Source organism: Notamacropus eugenii, chromosome 3 (assembly GCF_028372415.1).
Source record: "Notamacropus eugenii isolate mMacEug1 chromosome 3, mMacEug1.pri_v2, whole genome shotgun sequence".
NCBI classification, from domain to species: Eukaryota; Metazoa; Chordata; class Mammalia; order Diprotodontia; family Macropodidae; genus Notamacropus; species Notamacropus eugenii.
The window spans coordinates 421371227-421383433 of record NC_092874.1 but is presented as its reverse complement, the minus strand read 5'-3'; the positions used below and the strand labels follow the sequence as shown (position 1 = coordinate 421383433).

Here is a 12207-nt window from a genome sequence, read left to right as displayed (position 1 = left end):
CTTATTGTTATTCTGGAACAGCAACCCCACAGAAGCAGGATTGTATTTTGCTTGATGAGCTAGAGAGATTAGTGGTGGAAGAGAGCATGAAAACAATACTGTACCTTTCACCTCAAAAGTAGAGGTAGAAAAATTGGATTTTAGTGAGTCTCTAGCGCCTACGGAATAGAAGGATCATCCAAGGAGCAAGCTCACCATGGAGACTAATGTACTTTGACTGCATAAATGGGACGTCTAGTATGCCTGTTGAGCAATAAACAGAATCTACCTCAATAACTCCTGATCTTTTTGACATTATTAATGGAAAATTGCCCTTTTTGAGATGGGAAACTAGAGTAATTATCTGAAGAAACTGTTAGTCAATGGTACCCTAATGGAGTCCTGTACTCTGTGTGACTCCCTCAGAGGAGTGGTATGGAAGAAGGGTGGAAAGATCTATATGTATATATATATATATATATATATATATATATATATATATATATATATATATATATATATATATATATATATATATGTAGGCTATCAGACTTTGAACAAGAAAACTAAGCAGAATCAGTGCCCCCTATGGAAGCTGAAGATAGTTGTTTATGAATCCAAATGGTTTCCAGTGTTGAACTTATATAGTGACAACTTTGAGATGCTTATAAGGAAAGGCAAGGAAAAGATGGCCTTCATCTGCTCAGTTAGAATTCTGCTAGTTTGGAAATATACCCCAGGGGATTTTTTTAGGCACCTGCCCCTTTCCAGGGGCTCGTGGAGAATGGGCTTGATATCACGAACTACTTGGAAGTGTTGGCCTACATGGATGGTGTCAATATTCCAAAAGGTATTGGAAGAGCATGAGGAAAGGCAAATGGAAGTGTTCGATCACTTAGAAGATGCTCCTCTGGAGCTGCGAATTTATAAATAAGTGCCAGCTCTCTAGACATGAGTTATCAACCCTGTGACCCACAAAACTCCTGAGTGTGGCCCAAACCAGATTAAAATATCATTGAGAAATTTCTAGTAGCAGCAGAAGCAGCAGTAGTAGCAGTAGCAGCAACAGTAGCAGTAGTAACATACATACGTAGTGTCTTCCGGAAGGAAGAAACTATTGACTTTCAAAAAGATTGAAGCAGTTGTCTCTTGCTGATTGTTGGAGAACTTTAGAGAGTAAGACTTTTCTAAGATTTAGTGGTGACAGCTGACAATTTCTTGAGAACCATGCCATCATCACTGCATCTCTTATTGATTTGGCAAATGTATATGGTTGAGAAGAATTAGAAATGGTTCTTATTTTCTGATCTGTGTTAAGGCAGAAAGGCACATTTTTGGTCTGCGATAGGGAACCTATGACTTAGAGGTCGCCTGTGGCCCTCCAGGTCCTAAAGTGTGGCTCATTGACTGAATTCAAACTTCACGGGATGAGTCCCAGGGACTTGGTTGTAGCAATAGTAGCAGAAGTAGCAGCAGTCATAGCAGTAACAGCAGCAGCAGTAACAGCAACAGCAGCAGTAATAGTAGTAGTAGTACTAGTAGTGCTAGTAGTAGTAGTAGTAAGTAGTACTAGTAGTAGTAGTAAGTAGTACTACTAGTGGTAGTAGTAGTAGTAGTGGTAGTAGTAATACTAGTAGTGGTAGTAGGAGTAAGAGTAGTAGTAGTAGTTCAGTGACTTGCTCAGTATTACACATTTAGTAAATGTCTAAAACTGAATTTGAACTTGGATCTTCCTGACTCCAGGGCCTGGTACTCTATCCACTGGGCCACTTAGTTGACCCTGGTATCCTTATGGTATATTGTTTGATCACATGACAGTGACTTGGAGTCTGGGGGTGGTAGGGCACATAGAGGTAGGGCAGGTTATAAGGTCTTTTCACCTTCCTGCCAGGATAATGATCCTTCTCCTACCTCTTCCCATGGGAGGGAACCCATAGTCCTTATATTGAAAGAACCCCTGCTTTGGGAGGAAGGTTAGAAAGAGGCAGACTATGACATCTATTTCCTTCTAGTCCCACCAGATCAGATCTGGGCTAGTGGGCTGGCATGGAAGAAGAAAAGAGAAGATACAGAGCACATGTGGAAGCCTAAGCCTTGGCAAGGTTGAATACCACTTTGTCCTTTGGAGGTAGGAAGGAGTTATGGATTCCACAGATCCATGGCTTTCCTCCATCTCTAAACAAATCATTGACAACCTTTAGTTATTTTCTGATGAAATTTCATTCTGAATTGTGGGATTGTTTTATGTTATTTGTTAATGCTGCCTCCATGATGGGTCCAAAGTTAGTCACCTAATAGATTCCATTTGGTTTTTCAATAAAAAGAGAACTTAGTTCGTAGTGTCAATGCAGGCATGTAAGTGTCTCATTCGGCACAGTGATGCTCCGCAGCCTCTTCTCATTCCCATAGGGGAAATTCTGCTTGGGTTCCCAGGAGGCAAACTTAAACAATGCTAGTCAGTCACTGCACATGGAATGAGTCTTCCTTTCCCGTTGGGGAGAATTGTCCAAATTGTTTGTCTATGAGCCCCTATTCCGCACACAGGAAGTGCTTAATAAATGTCTACTGTATTGTTCTATTGATTGTGATAATAATGTGGCTGTGTGCTCATTTATTGATTAAACAAAGGCATCTCTCTTATCTTTTCAGCATCATTAGCAGGAATGAGACTGGAGGAAGGTGACATTGCAGTAAGTTTCATTTTTTTTAAAGGAACCTCATTTAGCTAGTATGTGTTCATTCATAAAGGAACACATCCCATTTCATTTCTCAAAGCAGGGTATTCCCCAAGGGTTTCCTTCTGCATCTCCTTCAGACCCAGGGAGTGGGGGGAGGGGCACCAGCAGGCTGAGGTACCACTTATAGGCTGACAGCATTGCCTTATTGTGTGAAGGAAGGAGTGAGGTCCCAAAGAAAGAGGGAGAGAGGGAAGGACAGAGATAAAGAGGGAGGGATGGAGGGAGGGGGCAGGGAAGGAGAGAGAGAGAGAGAGAGAGAGAGAGAGAGAGAGAAAGAGAGAGGGGAATGTTGGCCTGAATCAGTGTAACTGTCTAGTGGAAAACAATAGCCTATTTATTAAGAGAAGCTGCTTTCCTTTGCTAAATGAATAGTCCACAGACTTTCTGGCAGTGTGCCTTCCTAACTTGGGTCTTCCACCTTTAAGTAGCTGTACAGTGTGAGTCATAGAGTCATAGAGACTACATGGCCTCTGAAGCCCCTCCCAGCTCTAAATCAGTGATCTTATGGTGTTTAAGGTAAGTTTGCAGCATTAACGGTTCACGCGTTTATGTATTTGTGTGTATATAGTTTCAGGGACTGAGGAGAGAGAGAACAGGGGAAGTAAGGCTACCTATAATTTATATGGTGAGAAGCTGGGATCACGCTTCTGTATCTTATTGATTTAAAATGACTTAAGGTGCTATTTAAAAACAGAAGTAATTTTCCACAATGGTCTTAATTTCCTTCCACACATTTTCTGTGGTAAAAGTGTACTGTGGCTTTAGGTATGCTTTCTTATTTCTTAGGTCAGCCTTGGCACCAGTGATACACTGTTTCTCTGGATCAAGGAACCAACTCCTGCTTTAGAAGGTCACATCTTCTGCAACCCTGTTAATTCTCAAGAATACATGGCCCTTTTGTGGTAGGTTGTTCATATTTTATGGTCTGAAAATAGCAGCCTCACTTTCATTATTGTGTTAAATTGTGTTGAAATCTAAGGAGGTTTGACTAAATGAATACTCTCTAAGTATACTTCCAGCCTGCATAGACCCTATAGACTTGTAGAAAGATACAACAGATGCAGAAATAACTAGGCTAAAAAATGATACGATACCCAAGACAGATACAGTGTTCATTTGTATCGTTTTTTTTCATGTATCTCATAACCCCTGGTGGAATGGCAGCTCCTTGAGGATGAAAATGTTTTATTAACCTTATATATTTTTTAAATAGTATTTTACTTTTATCCCCAATTACATGTAAAATTTTTTAACATTCTTTTTTTAAATTTTGAGTTCCAAGTTTTCTCCCTCCCTCTCTTCTCTCCGCTGTTCCTAAGAAAGTAAGCAATCTGGTATAGGTCATACGTGTTAATCTTATGTATTAAGCCAGTGTCTGATCTAGTCTTTTGAATATAGTAGGTGCAGGACTCCTTTTGAAATGACTGATTGAGTAAATAAGCAGTAATATCCTTGCAGTCTAAAGGGCCAAAGCTCTGAGTTTATGGGGACCAGGTTCACTTGTAGGGAAGGTCTTATAAATCACTTTCATTGGTTTCTTTACCCACACTAATGTAGCCCAGGCCAGCCAGATCACACCAGGATGAAATACGTGAGACCATAGCTAAAAATGACATCTACAGAATAGGATAGCAAAGTAAATTTAAAAAAAAAATTTTGAATTAAGTGGCAGCATTCTTGGCATCCATACCAAATGGGTTTTTATTGTTCAGTCATTTCAGTCATGTCCAACTCATTGTGACTCCATCCAGCATTTTCTTGGCAAAGATACTGAAGTAGTTCATCGTTTTCTTCTCCAGTTCTCTTTACAGAGGAGGAAACTAGGTCAAAAGAGGTTAAGTAACTTGCTCAGGGTCACACAGCTAGTAAATGTCTGAAGCCAAATTTGAACCCAAGAAATGAAGTCTTCCTGACTCCGGGCTTGGCATGGCACTCTAGCCACTGCACCACCTAGCTGCCTATACCAAATGGGTGTCCCACTCCAAACATCTGTGGGAATGTTGGTCTTCTCTTCAGTTAAGCTCCCTTGTGTTTCCAACCTGACAGAACAGCCAGTCAAACTTGCATCACTTCTTGTGCTATCTCACCTTCGCTGTCTACATTGGATATTTTGGACAATTACGCTATGGCACTTGTCCACATGGGTGCTACCTCTAATTATGTTACTTCCTTTGTGGCCTCTGACTATCCTGCCTCTTACTCTTGCCTGTTCCTTCTGGAAACCAGTCTTTCCAGTTGCATACCTTCTGTTCTACCCTTCAGTTGTGTGCCTCTTCTCAACATGCCTTTTTCATTGGTCATGTCACCTGCTTGACCTTTAGTTATGTCATTCCTGGCCACCTGAACCTTTTGCTCAGTCTCCCAGCTTGCAGGGCTGTGGGCTCATTATCCTATAGACATGCCCTCTGACCAGTTTCCCCTTGGAACTTATGCATTCCAGAACTAAGGAGATTCTAGGGAGAGGTTCCTTACATCCTTCCCATGATAAATTTGTGGTCTCTACTAATCACATAAGCAACATTCATAAATTGTTATATAATATTGTCTCTAGGTAATTATCCCAAATCCAACACCATACACAACATCTGCATCACAGTTGTGGGCACATAAGCTTATACAGAAATATGATGTATAGTACTTATAGCAAAGTCGCATTCCAACGACCCAATCTATATCATAGGCCATACATAATACATGGAATATTGTATTAAATTTATATAAAGTACAGACCAAATCAAGAGATCATATGTAAGATCATAGTGCAAGTTACATACCATACATGATACTTCCCCTATCCTGTCCAGTCAGGGTTGTACATAGTCAGAGAAAGTTAGATGTCATAAGTACAACACCATATAGTGTCATATATCAGGGAAGCATACAGAAGATCAAAAGCAAAGGCTTTCAGATCTCTCCTCTTCTCTCCTTTCCTTTCCTTTTTTTCTTCCCCTTAGCAGGTGTATAAAATTAATCCAGAGAGAGATGACTGAGTGTACACTAAGCAGAATTCAATTTAAGTCAATATATGAATAACATACCTACTCTGTAACACACTGTGCAAGGCACTGGGGATACAAGGGTGAAAGTGACATAACCCCTGCTCTACTTGGGGTAAACCACCAAATAGGTAAGGGATATCTTCAGACACTGCAGGATGGATGAAAGGAAGGAAAAAAAGGAGGAAGAGGGGAAAGAATAAAGGTATTAAGGGACAACCTCACAGGAAGGGTTGTTCTCTGTTCTCCTTCTCTCTGGAATCAGCTGGGGGGTCCAGATCAAATGCCAGAATATGAATCATAGAATTTAGGGCTGGAAGGGACCATAGGAATCATTTTGTCTAACCCTGTTGTTTTACATATGAGGAAACTGAGTTCCAGAGAAGTGATGTGCCTTGTGAAGACAGGTAGTATGGTGAATAGAGCAATGGACTTGGAGTCAGGAAGATCTGAGTTCAAATCCTGCCTCAGACACTTACTAGCTCTGTGACCTTGCATAAAACAGCTTAACCTCTCCTAGCCTTAGGTTCCTCTTCCTATAAAATGGGGATAATATTAACACTGACCTCCCAGGGTAATTGTGAAGATCAGATTAGGTAATATATGTAAAATACTTTATAAATCTTAAAGCCCTATATAAATCAGGAATGAGGAACCTGCAGCCTCGAGGCCACATGTGACCTTCTAGGTCCTCAGGTGTAACCTTTTGACTAAATCCAAGTTTTATAGAACAAATTCTTTTATTAAGGGGATTTATTCTGTGAAGTTTGCATTCAGTCAAAGAGCCACACCCAAGGACCTACAGGCTGCAGGGAATAAATCCTAGCGTTTGCTGTTTGAAGTCACACAGTGAGTTAGTAGCAGAGCTGAGACTAGAATTCTAGTCTCCTTGCATAAGTCACTTCATTTTTCTCAGTATGATCTCCAAGGGCCCTTCCAGTTTTCAGTTGCGTGCTCTCATGATCCTGTCTGCAGGGTTCATCTAGTTGTGCCCTAATATAGTGATATCCGTATTTCCATGTAGCAGAAATGCATGCAGTTTATATTCCACATCCATAACAGAGGCTCAAAAAATACTTGTTTGTCCCATTGCTTGATACTAGGCTAGAGGAAGTTGGACTTTATTGGGTTTGAGTGCTTGGAAGAAGAACTTCTGATTATGGGTCTCTTTAAGAAGATGGTTCTAGGTATTTATGTTGATCAGCTCTTTGGGGAAAAATTAATTTTAAATTTAGCAGTTGCATTTCATCTTTCTCTAGCTTTAAGAATGGATCTTTGATGAGAGAGAAGGTCCGAGATGAATCTGCTTCAGGTTCCTGGGATGAATTCTCCACAGCTCTACAATCCACTGAAGTTGGAAATTGTGGAAATCTGGGTATGTGCTTTGGGGGAGACAGAACTCCTGGGACTGGTTTGATAGGGGCTGTATTTTCTGAGTCTAAGTAGTTCATGTAGAATGTGGAGGACTCAGGAGAACCCTGTGGGATAGGATGAAGGAGACCCAGTGAGTAGCTTTATCTCTAAGGATCTTCTTGGCAGTCTAAGAAACTCTAAGGTTCTTCTAATGCAATGGAGGGTTTTTCAGTGTGATGAGAACAGGGTAGAGATAAAGAGCTTTCCGTACTTCCCTTTTCTCTCTGCATTATAGGTGAAAGGATTTATTAACTAGATATTTTAGTTAACTAAACTATTCTTCCATGATGACTGCTCGCTAAGTAGAAGTCAACAGTGAAACTTGGAAGATGAAAAAACAGATACAATCTTAGAGGTGATAGTTCTATAGTACCAGCCTTCCCTCACTTAAATCCAATTCACTTTCATGTTATGGCATAACAACCTCATGTCATGGTCCTTTTCAAGAACGAAAGACAAACACCAACTCTATTCAGACCAGACCTGGAATACTTTGTTGCTGGATGTCCTGTCTTAGGAAGGATGTTGATCAGATGGAGAACATATAGAGGGAGGTAATTGGGATACTGAAGGAAGTGGACACCTTGGAACATGAGGATATATTGAAAGATATGGGAAGTTTAGCCTGGGGAAGAGAAGCCAGGGAACATGGTTGTTCTCCATGTGCCAAAGACAATCAAGTGACAAAAGGGTTTGACTGATTCTGCTTTGCCCTAGAGGAGAGAACTAGAAACAATGGGCACCAGCTGGAGAGAGGTAGACTTCATCTCAAGGGATGGAAAAACTACCTGACAATAAAAGCTGGCACAAAGTGGAATGGTTTGCAAAGTAGAGGCTTCATTGTCATTAGAAGTCTTAAGCAAAACATAGAGAATCACTGAGAGGAATAAGGAATTTTTTTTATCAGGTATGGGATTGGCAGGAAGGTCTCTGAGGTTTCATTCAGCTTGGGGATTTTTGCATTCTATCAATCTACCAGCCAACAATTATTTATTAAGTATCTTCTTTATTTCTGGCACTGTGATAGGCACTTGGGAATATAAAGGGGATAAAAACCAATTAAATTGTCAGCGTCACTCCAAGTAAAATTTTTGAAGGAAGACTTGCATATATGATTCTGTCTTGAAATATACATGTGATGTGAAAGCCACTCTACTAATGGGAAGTTTCTGCCTTATTTCATTTAAGAGGAATGCTTCATTTCATATTTGATTTTCCATCAAGCAGCTGTGTAAGGAATCCAGTCTATATAATTTGTAAAGTATCTATTGGAGATTTTATTATTCCTCTCAAAAATTCTGGTTTCTGAGCATGCAATAATCAATTCAATTTTTAAAAAAACATTTAATTAGTACTTCGGATGTGCAAGATTCATTTTTTTGATGGGAACAGAAGGCAGATTACAAGGGATTGAGTAGTGAGTGACCAGTGAAAAACTGGAGACCTCAGTGAATGCAGACTGTTCTTTCTGGAAGGTTGTTGAGGAGGTAACATGGGATAGAAAAGCTGCTAGATTGAAAGTCCTCTTGGGCTCAATCTCAACCTGGGATCCAATCTTGGCTCTGCCATTTATTACCTGAGTGACCACAAACAAGTGTAACCCCTCTGGGCCTCAGTTTCTTTATCTGTAAAAATTAGACTGTTGGATTGGATGATCTCTAACATCTCTTCCAGCCCTAAATCTGCCTCCCTTGATGGCTTAAAGGACATATACACACACCTTTGAAACAGATTTAAAAAAATTTTTTTTTAGGATAGGTGAAACCAAAATGTCTATTGATGGAGTCAATGAGGAGATATTAAAAATAGAAGAAAAATTGAGGACAGAAAATCAGTGGAGTAAGGTCTTTAAGGATGCATGAAGGGAAGGTAGACTGGATAAGGAGGAGAGCAGAGCCATTTCTTCTTCAGATGAGAGGGGAAGGAGTTGAAGAAGAAGGGAAGAAAGAAATATTGATAGGGAAAAAAAAATAGAATTTGAGTGAGGAAGCTCCAGTTAGATGACCTGTATTCTCTCAGAATGACAAGAAGTGAAACTATCCACTAAGGAGATCGCTGAGGTGGGGGAAATATGTGGAGCAGGAGTCTGAGGAGGGAGGAAAAGATTTGGAACAGCCATTGTGGGAAATTCAACAGGGAATCAATTGGTTTTGAATAAAAGGTGTATTCTATCACTGATTGCATGTCTATTAACTCTGTAATATGAGAGGTCTCTTGGGTTGAGTCATGATGATTCCACCTAGTCTAGTCTATTATATTCAGATATAAAGTCAAACATTACCTCCATAACATAATATATTCAGAAAATTAAAAGTCATCTCAGGTTAATTCAAACAATTTGTTGTGTTTTCAATCCCAATGATGGTTTGATGGGTCTGGGATTTCATTAGTGTGAGTATTGCCTTTGTGCAAATCACAACCCGTTCTCATCTCATGTAATTCTTTTCATATTTTCCCATAAATTTTCCATAGATGGTCTAATTTGAGAAGTAAAAGCATTCTTTTTATGTTTAGATATATGGTGTATATATCAAATTCCTTTTAAAAGGTATCCTCAATTCAGTTTGATTGAATCATTCATTCAGTAAACATATATTCAGCACTTACTTTGTCTAGCACTGTTTTAGGTATTAAAAGGAGTAAAAAACAAACAAACAAACAACACATGAAAACCCAGAATTAGAAGAGAAGACAACCATATTTGATTAGGAAATGCATCCACAAAACCCCCCAGTCCATGGTTTTTCAGCCTTAGCCTGAAGGCTGCTAATGAGACAGAATCTGCCACCTCCCAAGGCAACCTCCCCTTTTGGATAGCTCTAGAAGTTATAAAGTCTTTTCCTTACATCAAGGTGAATCTTCCTTTTTTGAAACATACACACACACACACACATACACACACACACACACACATACACACACACACACACACACACACACACACACACACACACAGAACTTCTACTCATTACTTAGTTCTAGTCTCTGAGCCCAAAACGAACAAATTATTTTTTTCCCATATGTCAACCCCTCAGATACTTGGAGTTGGCTTTCATGTCACCCTCAAGCCTTCTCTTCTATAAGCTAAGTACTCTTCTCCCTTCAGTAGTTTTAACCATTCTGCTTATATAATGATCCTGAGGCTTTTCGCCACCTTGGTCACTCTCTTTCTATGTTCCTCAGTTTACCAATGTCAGTCAATCACCTAGACAACCTCTTTGAAGTGCCTGTTATATGCCAGACACTAGGAATAGAAAGCAAAACAGAAAAGTCCCTAATCTTGATCAACTTAAATTCTATCATGAGAGACAACATGTACACATATAAATATCTACAAAATATATTACAAAACAAATAAAAGGAAACTTTGGGGTCAAGGCCCAACAGCTGGAGGAGCAGGAGAGGACTCATAGGCAGAGACCCAGTACTTGACCTGAGGCTTGAAGGGAACTAGAGACTGTGTGAGGTGGAGGTGAGGAGGAAATGTGCTCTAGGCATGGACAACAGTATAGACATATGGAGTGTTGTGCATGTGGAACAGGGAAGGGCAATTTGGCTAGACCATGGAATGTGTGAAGGGGATGTCCTAGATAGAATGGGGCCTGACTAGGGTTGAGAATAGGAGAATTGTCACTCCCTTAGGTTGGAGCACTGGGCCTCTGCTAATGTAGCTAATAACTGAATCAGTGTTTTTGACCTCCATGTTGCAGTGTTCATTCGTGTTTTGTGTGCAGTTTACTAAAATTCCAAGATTGTCTTCAGAAGAATTGCTATCTAGCCATTCCTCTCCCTTCTTGTATCCACTAAGCTGGTGTTTTGCAACCCAAGTTTAAGACTCAGCCTTTTTAGCTATATGGTTCCACGCTATTAGATCTGGCCAAACAATCTAGCCTATTGGCCTATTCTTGGGTCCTTATGCCATCCAGGAACCGTCCCTGGTTTTGTGTCATTTGAAAATTTAATTAACATGTCGTTTGTGTCCTTGGTCCAAGTCCCTGATAAAATATTAAATAGCTCAGATTTAAGGACAAATGTCTGGAGTACCTGTGTCAAGACCTCCCTCTAAGTCTTTCCCTATTAGATTGTAAGCAGAGACTTGAAGGCAGAGACTATATTTTTCTTATTTGTATACCCAGCACTTAGCAGTGACTGGCACATAGCAGGTACTTGATACATGTTTATTGAATGGAATTGTTGAATTGACAAACACATTACTGACCTCTCTGGGTCTCTAGTTTCCTACCCATCTAAATGTACTACAACCCAGCCCACATCTCTGTATCTTGTCCACAAAGATACCACATGAGATCTTGTCAAATGCTTTGATGAAATCCAGCTAAATTGTATTCGCTACTTTAGGAATCCTATCAAAAAAGAAAATGACAGCTTGTCTGGTATGAGCTAGTCTTTTTTTTTTTTTTTTAGTTTTATTTATTTATTTGTAGATTTTGACATTCATTTCCCCAAAATTTTGAGTTCCAATTTTTTCTCCCTATCTCTCCCCTCCCCCACCCCATAACACCTTGCATTCTGATTACCTCTTCCCTCAATGTGCCCTCCCTTCTATCACACCCCACCCTTCCCTTATCCCCATCTTCTCTCTTTTCTTGTAGGGAAAGATAGATTTCTATACGCCATTACTTGTATTTCTTCTTTCCCAGTTGCATGCAAAAACAATTCTCAACATTATTCCTTAAACTTTGAGTTCCAACTTCTCTCCCTTTCTCCCTCCCCACCCATCCCCATTGAGAAGGCAAGCAACTCAATACAGGCTATATATGTGTCGTTTTGCAAAAGGCTTCCATAATAGTCATGTTGTGTAAGACTAACTATATTGCCCTCCATCCTACCCTGTCCCCACTTTTTTTCTATTCTCTCATTTAACCTTGTCCCTTCCCAAAAGTGTTTACTTCTAGTTACTCCCTTCTCCCATTTGCCCTTCCTTCTATCATCCCCCTCACCCCACTTGTCTCCTTCTCCCCTACTTTCCTGTAGTGTAAGCTAAATTTTCATACCAAATTGAGTGAGCATGTTATTCCCTCCTTAAACCATATGTGAAAAGAGTAAGCTTCACTTTTCCT

The 12207-nt window shown here is 40.0% G+C and overlaps 1 protein-coding gene across 3 annotated transcripts in view; it reads left to right on the top strand.

Moving 5' to 3' along the window:
* Positions 1–12207, top strand: part of XYLB (xylulokinase) — a 240423-nt gene that overhangs the window by 99967 nt on the left and 128249 nt on the right. For all 3 annotated transcript variants that reach the window (XM_072598208.1, XM_072598209.1, XM_072598207.1), the window contains 3 exons: positions 2629–2669; positions 3504–3619; positions 6973–7088. In XM_072598208.1, the coding sequence (XP_072454309.1) occupies positions 2629–2669; positions 3504–3619; positions 6973–7088 (273 nt within the window). The remainder of the gene's footprint in view (positions 1–2628; positions 2670–3503; positions 3620–6972; positions 7089–12207) is intronic.